The 15018-nt window shown below is 40.5% G+C and overlaps 1 protein-coding gene across 8 annotated transcripts in view; it reads left to right on the top strand.

The window, feature by feature from the left end:
* DOCK3 (dedicator of cytokinesis 3) overlaps positions 1-15018 on the top strand; it is a 656527-nt gene that overhangs the window by 429637 nt on the left and 211872 nt on the right. For all 8 annotated transcript variants that reach the window (XM_074403778.1, XM_074403777.1, XM_074403779.1 and 5 more), the window contains exon 10: positions 14504-14585. In XM_074403778.1, coding sequence (XP_074259879.1) covers positions 14504-14585 — 82 coding nt within the window. The remainder of the gene's footprint in view (positions 1-14503; positions 14586-15018) is intronic.

Raw genomic sequence — 15018 nt, 5'->3', positions numbered from 1 at the left:
GCTTTTTACCATTTGGCATGTTTTTGGAGTGGGTGGTACTGGTTGTTCCTTTCTATGTTTAGTGCTTCTTTCAGGAGCTCTTGTAAGGCAGTCCTGGTGGTGAGGAAATATGTGAGCAATTGCTTGTTCATAAAGGATTTTATTTCTCCTTTGCTTATGAAAGTTAGTTTGGCTGGATGTGAAATTCTAGGTTGAAAGTTCTTTTCTTTAAGGATGTTGAACATTGGCCCCCTCTCTTCTGGCTTGTAGAGTTTCTGCTGAGAGATCCGCTGTGAATCTGATGCACTTCCTTCTGTGGGTAACCAGACCTTTCTCTCTGGCTGCCCTTAGCACTTTCTCCTTCATTTCAACCCTAGTGAATCTGATGATTATGTGCCTTGTGGTTGCTCTTCTTGAGGAATATCTTAGTGGTGTTCTGTATTTCCTGGACTTCAATATTGGCCTGCCTTGCTAGGTCAGGGAAGTTTTCCTGGATAATATCCTGAAGAGTGTTTTCCAGCTCGGATTCATTCTCTCCGTCACATTCAGGTACAACTATCAAATGTAGATTAGGTCTTTTCACATAATCCCATATTTCTTTGAAGTTTTGTTCATTTCTTTTGACTCTTTTTTCTCTAATCTTGCCTTCTCATTTTCTTGCATTGAGTTGATTTTTTTTTTTTTTTTTTGCTTCCCCTTCAAGGGTCTCTTTATTCAATCTGCAAAGTCACCAGCAGCAACTTGGCCTGACCCTCTGTGGCTTCTAACAAGGAAATACTTACAAGTCAGGAAAAGCATTTGGTGCCTTTCCTAGTATCAAAAATTGACTACAACCTTTTTGGGCACCCTGAGATAACATTGAGTTGATCTTAAATGTCATATCCTTTCTTCTGCTTGGTCGATTTGGCTATTGAAACTTGTGTATGCTTCGTGAAGTTCTTGTGTTGTGTTTTTCTGCTCCATCAAGTCATTTGTATTCTTCTCTAGGCTGTTTATTCTCGTTAGCATTTCATCTAATGTTTTTTCAAGGTTCTTAATTTCTTTGCATTGGGTTAGAACATGTTCTTTTAGCTCAGAGAAGTTTCTTATTACCCACCTTCTGAAGCCTATTTCTGTCAATTCATCAGCCTCATTCTTTATCCAGCCTTGTTTCCTTGCTGGTGAGGAGTTGTGATCCCTTGGAGGAGGAGAGGCGTTCTGGTTCTGGGTGTTTTCATCTTTTTTGCACTGGTTTCTTCCCATCTTTGTGGATTTATCTACCTGTGGTCTTTGTAGTTGGTGACTTTCAGATGGGGTTTATGAGTGGATGTCCTTTTTGTTGATGTTGAAGTTATTTCTTTCTGTTTTTTAGTTTTCCTTCTAACAGTCTGGCCCCTCTGCTATAGGACTGCTGGAGGTTCCTCCAGACCCTCCTTGCCTGGGGATCACCTGCAGCAGCTGCAGAGCAGTAAGGGGATACTGCTGGTTTCTTCTTCTGTCATCTTTGTCTCAGATGTCAGCCTGAGCTCTCATTTATGAGGTGTTTCTTTAGATATATGGGGGTCGGGGAGCTGCTTGAGGAGACAATCTGTCCCTTATAGGAGCTCAAGTGCTAAGCTGTGAGCTCCTCTGTTCCATTAAGAGCTGCTGAACAGGTACATTTAAGTCTGCTACAGTGGAACTCATAACCACCTTTTTTCCCAGGTGCTCTGTCCTGGGAAGGTGGGGCTTTATTTATAAGCTTCTGATATGCTGCTGCCTTTTTTCAGAGATGCCCTGCCAGCAAGGAGGTAGTCTAATCTCAGTCTGCCAGCAGAAGCATTGCTGAGCTGCTGTGGACTCTGCCCAGCTGCTGTGTGCACTTCCTTTTGGTTTTGTTTACATAGGTACAGTTAGAACTGCCTCAGTAATGGTGGTCTGCCTCAGTAATGGCAGACTGCCTTAGTAAAGGTGGATTGCCTCAGTAATGGTTCACTGCCTCAGTTAGGTAATGGTGGACTGCCTTGACAATAGCAGACTACCTCAGTAGTTGTGGACTGCCTTGGTAATGGGTGATGCCCTTCCCCCCACCAAGCTGGACCATCCTGGGTCCAGCTGTGCTTGCTGGGAAACTCTCAATCTAGATCATTTCAGATTGCTGGTCATTGTTGGGGGTGAGATCCACTGAGCCAGATCACCTAGCTCCCTCTTTCAGCCCCATTTTTTTTTTAAGTTGAATGGCAGCTCTGTATCCCAGGCATTCCAGGCATCAGTTGAAACAGCTGCCCGATTTGTGAGAGTTTTTGTGCAGAGACCCACAGCTGCGGCTGAAACAGCCATGGTGGAAACTCATGGCTCTTTTCAGCCTGGGAATCTCCTGGTCTGTGGGCAGTAAAAACTGGTTTGGAAATGCAGTGATTACTTACCCTCTGCATTCTTCTCACTCAGAACTGCACTCCAGAGGTATTCCTATTCAGCCATCTTGGATTTTCCTCCCTTGGTATATTTTTTCATTTCTCCTTAGTAAACACCTAGGAGGAGAATTACTGGGCATTTAGTATGTATATGTTTATAAGAAACTGTCAAGCTGTTTTCCAAAGTGGATGTACCGTTTTGTATTCTTACCACCAGTTAATAAGAGTTCTAGTTCTAGTTGCTTGACATTCTTAACAACCTTTAGTATATTCATTTATTTTTTTTCTTTTTTTGAGATGGAGTTTCTCTGTTGTTGTCCAGGCAGAGTGCATTGGCACAACCTCAGCTAACCGCAGCCTCTGCCTTCCAGGTTCAAGCAATTCTTCTGCCTCAGCCTCCAGAGTATCTGGGATTATAGGCACATGCCACCACCCCCAGCTAATTTTTATATTTTTTTCTTTTTTTTTTTTGAAAGAGAAAAAAAAGAATAATTAAAAAAAGAATAAAGAAGAGGAATAAAGAGAAAGAGAAAGAGGGAGAGAATGGGGGTATTGCTTTATTGCCTGGGCTGGAATGTAGTCTAAATATGGGTATGCCTATAATTGTGCTTAATAATGGAGACATTAAAAAAAATGAGGGAAGAAAATAACAAACAAGGAGCCAACCAATATTTCATTTAAACTTGTAAGTTGATATGATGTGGTACTGATAAGAGTGTATATTTTGTGTATTTAAAGTGGAGAGTTCTATAAATGTTAATTGTTTGCTTATTCCAGATCTGAGTTCAAGTCCTGGATATTGTTAATTTTCTATCTCATTGATCTGTCAAATATTGATGTTGAAGTCTCCCACTATTATTATGTGGGAGTCTAAGTCTCTTTATCAGTCTTGTATATCTGGGTATTCCTGTATTGGGTGCGTATATATTTAGGATCTTTAGCTCTTCTTGTTACATTGATCCTTTTATCATTATATAATGACCTTCTTTGCTTCTTTTGATCTTTGTTGCTTTAAAGACTATTTTATCAGAGGCAAAATTTGTAACTTCTGCTTTTTGTTTATTTATTTATTTTTGCTCTCCATTTGGTTGGTAAATCTTTCTCCATCCCTTTGTTTTGGGTCTTTGTGTATCCTTGCATGTGAGATGGGTCTGGATGCAGCATACCGATGGGTTTTAGGCCCATTAGTTGATGTAAATTCTTCATTAAATTGATGCTCTTTACTTTTTGGTATTTTTTAAGAAAGGCTGGTACTGCTTGTTCCTTTCAGTGTGTAGTGGTTCTTTCAGAAGCTCTTGTAAAGCAGACCTGGTGGTGATGAAATCTCTGAGTGCTTGCTTGTTCACAAAAAATTTTATTTTTCCTTCACTTATGAAGCTTAGTTTGGCTGGACGTGAAATTCTTTGTGAAAGTTCTTTTCTTTAAGGATGTTGAATATTGGGCCCCACTCTCTTCTGGCTTGTAGGGTTTCTGCTGAGAGATCTGCTGTAAGTCTGATAGGCTTCCCTTTGTGGGTAACCTGACCTTTCTCTCTGGCTGCCCTTAGTATTTTCTCCTTCATTTCAACCCTGGTGAATCTGACGATTATATGCCTTGGAGTTGCTCTTCTTGAGGAATATCTTTGTGGTGCTCTCTGTATTACCTGGAGTTGAATATTGTCCTGCCTTGCTACATTGGGAAAATTTTCCTGAATAATATCCTGAAGCATATTTTCCAGCTTGGATTCATTTTCTTCTTCACATTCAGGTACACCTATCAAACGTAGATAAGGTCTTTTCACATAGTCCCATATTTCTTGGAGACTTTGCTTGTTCCTTTTTATCCTTTTTTCTCTAATCTTGTCTTCTCGTTGAGTTGGTCTTCGACCTCTGATATCCTTTCTTCTGCTTGATCAATTCGGCTGTTAAAACTTGTGCATACTTCACGAGTTCTCGTGTTGTGTTTTTCAGCTCCATCAATTCACTTATATTCCTCTCTAAATTGTGTATTCTTGTTAACATTTCGTTAAACCTTTTTTCAAAGTGCTTAGTTTCTTTGGATTGGGTTAGAACAAGTTCTTTTAATTCACAGAAGTTTCTTATTATCCACCTTTTGAAGCCTGCTTCTGTAATTGGAACACACTCGTTCTCCATCAAGCCTTGTTCTGTTGCTGATGAGGAACTGTGATCCCCTGCTGAGGGAGAGGTGTTCTGATCTTGGGTATTCTCAGCCTTTTTTGGCTGTTTTCTTCCCTTCGTTGTAGATTTATCCATCTGTGGTGTTTATAATTACCGTCTTTGTAGTTGGGTTTCTGAGTGGACGTCCAACTTATTGATTCTCAGTGCCAAAATCTGAGCAACCCACTGTGCCGACTAAAACAGCGGTGTTAAGATTGATGGTGCTTTTCTGACTCTGCACCAAGAACCAATGCTCCAAGGCGCCGGCAAAACCACCTTGCCAGTCACAAGAGTCGTGCTGGCAACCCGTGGGGCTCCTCTGCTGGGAATGTCCTGGTACATGAGCAACAAGAATTCATCTGAAAGTGTGGCATCCTCTCGTTCTCTGCGCTTTCACTGGGAGCTACAATCCCGAGGTGCTAGTGATCAGCCATCTTGGATCTCTCTGCAATTTTTATATTTTTAGTAGAGAGGAAGTTTCACCATGTTAGCCAGGCTGGTCTCAAACTTCTGATCTCTGGTGATCCACCCTCCTCAGCCTCCCAAAGTGCTTTGGGATTACAGGGGTGAGCCACTGCCCCCAGCCCTCGCTGTGTTTTTAATTTACATTTCTCTAGTGATTAATGATCTTTTATTGGGTTATTTGCCATCTTTGTTCATCCTTTGGTAAAGGTCTGTTCAAATCTTGTATCCATTTTTTTATTTGAGTGTTTATCTTATTGGGCATTTTATATATTTTCAATATAATTTTTTCTTAGGTGAATGTTTTGTAATTATTTTATCTCAGTCTGTAGCTTGTCCTTTCATTTTCTTACCAGTGCCTTTTGAAAAGAGAACTTTTAATTTCATTAAAATCTAATTTATTATTTGGTTGTGATTTGTCATCTTTGCTTAATAATCTCAGGCCACAGAAAGTTTTCTACTATGTGCTAAATGTGGAAACAAAGGTTAACAAGATATACAAGATACTTGTCTTCATTATTTCCTGAGTTTTCTTCTTTTATAGTTTTAGCTCTTATATTTGAGACTGTGATACATTCAAGTTAATTTATAAGCAAGGGTCAAGACTCAGTTTTTTCATATGGATTGTTCACCACTGTTCTTTGAAGTGCTATTAGACTGTGCCTCATCATTTCTTTCTTACTCCTCACACTGGGATCTTTCTCTACCATTTCAAACAGGTCTTTCCAGAATCACCAGTGATCTGTGTTCTAACATCAAGTAGAGAGGTTTGTCTTTGTTTGACGTGACTCACAATGGCCTTGGACCTTGTTGACCCCTCCCTCTTTCAGACACTCTTCACTTGACCAATGTAGCATCCCACCATCCTTTATATTTTTCTTCTGTTTTTCCGTTTGCCCCATTTGCCTACTTTTATAGTTTTTCTTTTGCCCATTTCTTAAATGTCATTCTCCCTCAGCATTCTGTCCAAAGCCCATTTTTCTCTTTATTCTTTTCATGTTCTCTGCTTATTGCCATTTGTTCCCCTGGCTGAAGAATCTCAAATTTATATCTGACCCAAATCTTTCTGAGATTCATTTTTGCATGTCTAACTGCCTACCAGGACCATAGCTGTATGAGGAAAAAGGACCTTATATATGTCTTGTTTACATTTGTATTCACAAGCTTAGCACACAGAACTTAATAATTAGTAAACTAAATGATCAAATGAATACATGAACAAACTGAACTGATACCACACATATTCAGTGAGTATATGACTGGAGGCACAAAAGGAGTAAATTACTTTTGGAATCACATACTTTGTGTTCACCATGGCACAGTTTTCCTTTACTGTTGGTAGTGAATCTTAGGATAAAGAGATGGGAATAAGATTCTGTGCAGGGGCAGGAAGGAGATACAAGGTAAAGAGACATTTCTTCAAATGTTGCAAACACTGTTTCTAAGGTTTTTTATTCCAGTAATTGTAATTTCCTTCTGAAATTACCTATATTATTTGGAGAATAAAATATTTAGTGGCTCTATTAAATTCCAATTGTAGCTTTAGCTATAACACATTTCTTTTTCAATTTCCACCAAAGTTTTTATAAGTTGCTTTAACATTTTTTAAGACCTAAAAGCAAGCTTGTCCAACCCATGGTGCACAGGCTGCATGCAGCCCACAATGGCTTTGAATGTGGCCAAACACAAATTTGTAAACTTTCTTAAAACATGGTGAGATTTTTTTCTTTTTTGCTCATTAGCTACCATTAGTGTTATGTGTGGCCCAATATAATTCTTCTTTTTTTTTAAATATATATTTTATTACATTTTAGGTTTTGGGGTACAAGTGAAGAACATAAAAGATTGTTACATAGGTACATACATGGAAATGTGGTTTGCTGCCTCCCTCCCCATCACCTGTATCTGGCATTTCTCCTCATGTTATCTCTCCACAACACCCCACCCCTCGCTGTCCCTCCCCTAGTTCCCACCCACAGACCTCAGGGTATGATGCTTTCCTCCCCATGTCCTTGTGTTCTCGTTGTTCAACAACCATCTATGGTGAGAGCATGCGGTGTTTGATTTTCTGTTCTAGTGTCAGTTTGCTGAGAATGATGGTTTTCAGGTTCATCCGTGTCCCTACAAAGGACACAAACTCATTGTTTCTTATGACTGCATAGTATTACATCGTGTATATGTGCCACATTTTCCCTGTCCAGTCTCTCATCAGTGGGCATTTGGGTTGGTTCCAAGTCTTTACTATTGTAAACAGTGCCACAGTGAACATTCGTGTGCATGTGTCCTTGTAATAGAAAAATTTATAATCCTTTGGATATATACCCAGTAATGGGATTGCTGGGTCAAATGGAATTTCTATTTCTAGGTCCTTGAGGTGTCACCACACTATCTTCCACAATGGTCGAACTAATTTACACTCCCACCAACAGTATAAAAGTGTTCTATTTCTCCACATCCTCTTCAGCATCTGTTGTCTGAATTTTTTGATGATTGCCATTCTAACTGGTGTGAGGTAGTATCTCGATGTGGCTTTTATTTGCATTTCTCTAATGACAAGTGATGAGCATTTTTTCATATGTTTCTTGGCCTCATATATGTCATCTTTTGTAAAGTGTCTGTTTATATCCTTCACCCACTTTCGAATGGGCTTGTTTTTTTCTTGTAAATCTGTTTTAGTTATTTGTAGATTCTGGATACTAGCCCTTTGTCAGATGGGTAGATTGCAAAAATTTTTTCCCATTCTGTTGATTGCCGAATCACTCTAATTACTATTTCTTTTGCTGTACAGAAGCTCTGGAGTTTAATTAGGTCTCATTTGTCTATTTTGGGTTTTGTTGCCAATGCTTTTGGTGTTTTGGTCATGAAGTCCTTGCCTATTCCTATATCCTGAGTGGTTTTGCCTAGATTTTCTTCTAAGATTTTTATGGTGTTAGGTCTTATGTTTAATCCATCTGGAGTTAATTTTAGTATAAGGTGTCAGGAAGGAGTCCAGTTTCTGCTTTCTGCACATGGCTAGCCAGTTTTTCCAACACCATTTATTAAACAGGGAATCCTTTTCGCATTGCATGTTTTTGTCAGGTTTGTCAAAGATCAGATGGTTGTAGATGCGTGGTGTTGCCTCTGAGGCCTCTGTTCTGTTCCATTGGTCTATATCTCTGTTTTCATACCAGGACTATACTGTTTTGATTATAGTAGCCTTGTAGTATAGTTTGAAGTCCGGTAGTGTGATGCCTCCTGCTTTGTTCTTTTTGCTTAGAATTGACTTGTCTATGTGGGCTCTCTTTTGGTTCCATATGAAGTTTAAGGTGTTTTTTTCCCATTCTGTGAAGAAGGTCATTGGTAGCTTGATGGGGATAGCATTGAATCTGTAAATTACTTTGGGCAGTATGGTCATTTTCATGATATTGATTCTTTCTAACCATGAGCATGGAGTGTTTCTCCATCTGTTTGTGTCCTCTTTTATTTCCTTGAGCAGTGGTTTGTAGTTCTTCTTGAAGAGGTCCTTCACATCCTTTGTTAGTTGTATTCCTAGATATTTTATTCTCTTTGTAGCAATTGTGAATGGTAGTTCGTTCTTGATTTATCTCTCTTTAAGTCTGATATTGGTGTATAGGAATGCTTGTGATTTTTGCACATTGATTTTGTATCCTGAGACTTTGCTTAAGTTGCTTACCAGTTTGAGAAAATTTTGGGCTGAGATGATGGGGTCTTCTAAATATACAATCATGTCATCTGCAAATAGAGACAATTTGACTTCCTCCTTTCCTAATTGAAAACCCTTTATTTTTTTTTCTTGCCTGATGGCTCTGGCTAGGACTTCCAATACTATATTGAATAGGAGTGGTGAGAGAGGGCATCCTTGTCTAGTGCCAGATTTCAAAGAGAATACTTCCAGTTTTTGCCCATTCAGTATGATATTGGCTGTGGGTTTGTCGTAAATAGCTTTTATTATTTTGAGATACGTTCCATCAATACCTAGTTTATGAGGGTTTTTAGCATAAAGGGCTGTTGAATTTTGTCAAATGCCTTCTCTGCATCTATTGAAATAATCATGTGGTTTTTGTCTTTGGTTCTGTTTATGTGGTGAATTACGTTTATGGACTTGTGTATGTTGAACCAGCCTTGCATCCCCAGGATGAAGCCTACTTGATCATGGTGGTTAAGCTTTTTGATGTGCTGTTGCAATTGGTTTGCCAGTATTTTATTGAAGATTTTTGCATCTATGTTCATCATAGATATTAGCCTGAAGTTTTCTTTTCTTGCTGAGTCTCTGCTGGGTTTTGGTATCAGGATGATATTGGTCTCATAAAATAACTTGGGTAGGATTTCCTATTTTTGGATTGTTTGGAATCGTTTCAGAAGACATGGTACCAGCTCCTCTTTGTATGTCTTATAGAATTCGGCTGTTAACCCATCTGGACCTGGGCTTTTTGGGGTGGTGGACTCTTAATTGCTGCCTCAACCTCAGACCTTGTTATTGGTCTATTCAGTGTTTCGACTTCTTCCTGGTTTAGGCTTGGGAGGATGGAAGTGTCCAGGAATTTATCCATTTCTTCCAGGTTGACTAGTTTATGTGCACAGAGTTGTTTGTAGTAATCTCTGATGATGGTTTGTATTTCTGTGGACTCGGTGGTGATTTCCCTTTATCGGTTTTTATTGCATCTAGTTGATCATTCTCTCTTTTCTCTTTTATTAATCTGGCTAGTGGTCTGTCTATTTTGTTGATCTTTTCAAAAAACCAGCTCCTGGATTTATTGATTTTTTGAAGGGTTTTTTTTGTGTCTGTATCTCCTTCCATTCTGCTCCAATCTTAGTTATTTCTTGTCTTCTGCTAGGTTTTGAGATTTTTTTTTTATCTTGCTCTTTCAATTTTGATAATAGGTGTTGATTTTTTATCTTTCCTTGCTTCTCATGTGGGCATTTATTGGTATATGTTTTCCTCTAGAGGCTGCTTTATGTGTGTCCCAGAGATTCTGTTATGTCATGTCTTCATTCTCGTTAGTTTCAAAGAACATGTTTATTTCTGCCTTGATTTCATTGTTTATCCAGTCAACATTCAAGAGCCCATTGTTCAGTTTCCATGAAGCTGTGCAGTTCTGAGTTAGTTTCTGAATTCTAAGGTCTAACTTGATTGCACTGTAGTCTGAGAGACTGTTTGTTATGATGTTCATTCTTTTGCATTTGCTGAGGAGTGATTTACTTCCAATTTTGTGGTCAGTTTTAGAGTAGGTGTGATGTAGTGCTGAGAAGAATATATATTCTTTGGATTTGGGGTGGACAGTTCTGTAAATGTCTATTAGGTTTTCTTGGTCCAGGTCTGAGTTCAAGTTTTGGATATCCTTGTTAATTTTCTGTCTCATTGATCTGTCTAATATTGACAGTGGAGTGTTAAAGTCTCCCACTATTATTGTGTGAGAGTCAAAGTCTCTTTGTAGGTCATTAAGAACTTGCTTTATGGATCTGGGTGCTCCTATATTTAGGATCGTTAGCTCTTCTTGTTGCATTGATCCTTTTACCATTATGTAATGCCCTTCTTTGTCTCTTTTGATTTTTGTTGGTTTAAAGTCTATTTTATCAGAGACTAGGATTGCAACTCCTGCTTTTTTTTTGCTCTCCCTGTGCTTGGTAAACCTTCCTCCATCCCTTTATTTTGAACCTATATGTATGCTTGCATGGGAGATGGGTTTCCTGGATACAGCATGCCAATCAGTTTTGGCTTTTTATCCAATTTGCCAGTCTGTGTCTTTTGATTGGGGCATTTAGCCCATTTACATTTAGGGTTAATATTGTTATGTTTGAAGCCTTTTTGATGCTCGCTGGTTGTTTTGCCCATTAGTTGATGCAGTTTCTTCATTGCGTTGATGCTCTTTACCGTTTGTACATTTTTGGAATGGCTGGTACTGGTTGTTTCTTTCTATGTTTAGTGTTTCTTTCAGGAGCTCTTGTAAAGCAGGCCTGGTGGTGATGAAATCTCTGAGCAATTGCTTGTTCATAAAGGATTTTATTTCTCCTTCGCTTATGAAACTTAGTTTGGCTGGATATGAAATCTTAGGTTGAAAGTTCTTTTCTTTAAGGATGTTGAATATTGGCCTCACTCTCTTCTGGCTTGTAGGGTTTCTGCTGAGAGATCTGCTGTGAGTCTTATGGTCTTCCCTTTGTGGGTTACCTGACCTTTTTCTCTAGCTGCCCTTAGCATTTTCTCCTTCATTTCAACCCTGGTGAATCTGACGATTATATGCCTTGGGTTTGCTCTTCTTGAGGAATATCTTAGTGGTGTTCTCTGTATTTCCCGGACTTCAATATTGGCCTGCCTTGCTAGGTCAGGGAAGTTTTCCTGGATAATATCCTGAAGAGTATTTTCTAGCTTGGATTTATTCTCTCCGTCACATTCAGGTACAACTATCAAACGTAGATTAGGTCTTTTCACATAATCTTATATTTCTTGGAGCCTTTGTATGTTTCTTTTTACTCTTTTTTTTTTTTCTAATCTTGCCTTCTCATTTTCTTTCATGGAGTAGATCTTTGACCTCTGATATCCTTTCTTCTGTTTGGTTGATATGGCTTTTGAAACTTGAATATGCTTCATGAAGTTCTTGTGTTGTGTTTTTCAGGTCCATCAATTCATTTATATTCCTCTCTAAGCTGTTTATTCTCATTAGCATTTCATCAAACCTTTGTTCAGGTTCTTAGTTTCTTTGCATCGGGTTAGAACATGTTCTTTTAGCTCAAAGAAGCTTCTTATTACCCACCTTCTGAAGCCTATTTCTGTCAATTCATCAGACTCATTCTCCATCCATCCTTGTTCCCTTGCTGGTGAGGAGTTGTGATCCCTTGGAGGAGGAGAGGCGTTCTGGTTCTGGGTGTTTTCATCCTTTTTGCACTGGTTTCTTGCCATCTTTGTGGATTTACTTAATAGCTGTCATCTTTGTAGTGGGTGACTTTCAGATGGGGTCTCTGAATGGACATCCTGTTTGTTGATGATGAAGTTATTTCTTTCTGTTTCTTAGTTTTTCTTCTAACAGTCAGGACCCTCTGCTGTAGGACTGCTGGAGGTCCACTCCAGACCTGCTTTCCTGGGGCTCACCTGTGGCAGCTGCAGAACAGTAAGGGTTGCTGCAAGTTTCTTCTTCTGCTATCTTTGTCCCATGATACCTGCCAGATGTCAGTCTGAGCTCTCCTTTACCAGGTCACTCTTTGGATATATGAGGGTTGGTGAGCTGCTTGAGGAGACAGTCTGTCCTTTATAGGAGCTCAAGTGCTGAGCTGTGAGCTCCTTTGTTCCATTCAGAGCTGCTGGGCAAGTACGTTTAAGTCTGCTGCAGCAGAACTCATACAGCCTTTTCCCCCAGGTGCTCTGTTCCAGGAATGTAGGGCTTTATTTATAAGTTTCTGTCATGCTGCTGCCTTTTTTCACAGATGCCCTGTCCAGTCAGGAGGCAGCCTGGTCACAGTCTGCCAGCAGAGGTGTTGCTGATCTGCTGTGCACTCCGCCCAGCTGCTGTGTGAACTTCCCTGCAGTCCTGTTTATAGGGGTATAGTTAGAACTGCCTCTGCAATGGTGGCCCACCTCTGTAATTGCAGACTCCCTCTGTAATGGCGGACTGTCTCGGCAATGGTGGGCTAGCTCAGTAATGGTGGACTGCCTCGGCAATGGCAGACCACCTCAGCAATGGCAGACTACCTTGATAGTGGTGGACTGCCTCGGTAATGACAGACACCCCTCCCCCACAGAGCTGGACTGTCCAGTCTTCAGCTATGCTTACTGTGAAACTCTGAATTCAGAGCATTTCAGATTGCTGATGTTTGTGGGGGTGGGACCAGCCGTGCCTGCTCTCCTGGCTCCCTGGCTCCCTGCCTCAGACCCCTTTTCTTTCAGTTGAATGGGCAACTCTGTCTCCCAGGTGTTCCAGTAATCTGTTGAAATTGTGCCCAGATTTGTGCGAGTTCCTGTGTGGAGACCCACTGCGCTGGCTGAAACAGCTGTGCTGGGGGATCTTGGTGCTTTTTTGCCTGGGAATCTCCTGGCCTGGCTCCCAGTCCCCTTTTTTTCAGTTGAATGTGTGACTCTGTCTCCCAGGCATTCCAGTTGCCAGTTGAAAAGGTGCCTGGGTTTGTATGAGATTTTTTTGCAGAAACCCACTGCACCGACTGAAACAGCTGTGCTGGAGCCACTTTTCCACCTGGGAATCTCCTGGCCTGGCTCCCTGTTTCCATCCCCTTTTTATCAGTTGAATGAGCAAGTCTATATCCCAGGCATTCCAGTCGCCTGTTGAAAAGGCATCAGATTTGTGTGAGATTTTGTGTGGAGACCTGCTGCGCCAGCTGAAACAGCCGCACTGGAGACACATGGCACTTTTTCACCCAGGAATCTCCTGGCCTGGCTCCCTATTTCAGTCCCCTTTTTATCAGTTGAATGGGCAACTCTGTCTCCCAGGTGTTCCAGTCGCCAGCTGAAATGGTGCCCAGACCCATGTGAGTTTTTTGTGTGAAGACCTGCCACACTGGCCAAAAGAGCCATGCTGGCAACATGTGGGGCTCCTCTGTCCAGGAATCTCCTGGTCTGTGGGCAATAAAAATCCATCTGGAAATACGGCGACCACTTACCCTCTGTGCACTTGCTGGGAGCTGCAATCCAAAGCTGCTCCTAGGCCATCTTGGATCCCCTCTCTCAGATAATTATTCTTTTTCCAATGTGATCCAGCAAAGCCAAAAGATTGGATACCACTACCCTTAAGTGATTCTCAAGAGTTGTATAGAACAGCACTCCTTAATGTTTTTGGCACCAGGGATCAATTTCATGGAAGCCAATTTTTCCATGGACTTGGGGGTGGAGCTTGTGGTGTGGGATGGTTTGGAGATGAAACTGTTCCACCTCAGATCATCAGGGCATTAGATACTCATAAGGAGCACATAACCTAGATCCCTTCATGTGCAGTTCACAATGTTTGTGCTCCTGTGAAAATCTAATGCTGCTGCTGATCTGTCAGGAGGCAGAGCTCAGGTAGTAATGCTTGCCCACCTGCTCATCACCTGCTGTGCAGCCCAGTTCCTCTCAGGCCATAGGCCTATACCAGTCTGCAGCTTGGGGTTGATATAGAAGATGTAAATTGAGTGATATAGATTCTTTTGGATCTAATATGAGGAACATTTTTAAGAGGATCTGAGTGCTCACATTAAAGAATGTATATGCTTGTTATGGATTTAGCATTATGCTGGTACTTTGGGGTTATCTGGGAGAAATATAAGATATAGTCCTTCTTACTACCCTCAGGGAGCATACATCTTCAAACAGATAAAATACACAGCTACAGCCAGCAGGTAAAGAGCAGCACCTATTAGGCAGTTTGTAGTATTCTTTTTATGTTGCTTGGCAGGAAAAAGAGGATGTCCTGCCACTAGAAATGTGTTTTTGGCCTTGCTTGTCACTGCAAGTTATTATGTAAATATGTTTATTGTTTCTCTATATCTGCCCTTTTTCTTTGTTCTGGAGTGTGTTACTCACATTTCTCTGTATCTTTCTTTCCTATATTTCAGTGAACGGTTTCTGGTAAGACTGAACAAGAATGGTGGGCCAAGGAACCCAGAGAAGATAGAACGAATGTGTGCCCTTTTTACAGTATGTACAAATTCTCTTTTCCTTCTTTGCTGTTGACTCTAACCAGTGGCCTGCTATGTGGATATTGTCACCCTGGAAACAAGCATTTATTCTTATTTCCACTCCACACACTGGGAAGAATAGGACTTGATTTATGTTTCTGTTAGGTTTTAATGAAATATTTATAGAAAACTGAAATTATATACAGTTTTAAACAAAATTTTTATTAAAGAAATATAAAGTGCCTTTCACTGATGTAGATTTTATAAGCTATTGCATATAACAGACACTTAAAATCTTACAGAATCAGCCTGGGCAACATGCCAAAACCCCATCTCTACAAAGAATACAAAAATAAGCCAGGCGTGACATGTGTCTATAGTCACAGCTACTTGGGGGTCTGAGGTGGGAGGACCCTTTGAGCCCAGGAGGTTGAGGCTGCAGTGAGCTAAGG

This window comes from Saimiri boliviensis, chromosome 8, assembly GCF_048565385.1.
Source record: "Saimiri boliviensis isolate mSaiBol1 chromosome 8, mSaiBol1.pri, whole genome shotgun sequence".
Lineage (NCBI taxonomy): Eukaryota > Metazoa > Chordata > Mammalia > Primates > Cebidae > Saimiri > Saimiri boliviensis.
This window is presented reverse-complemented; position numbering and strand designations above follow the sequence as displayed.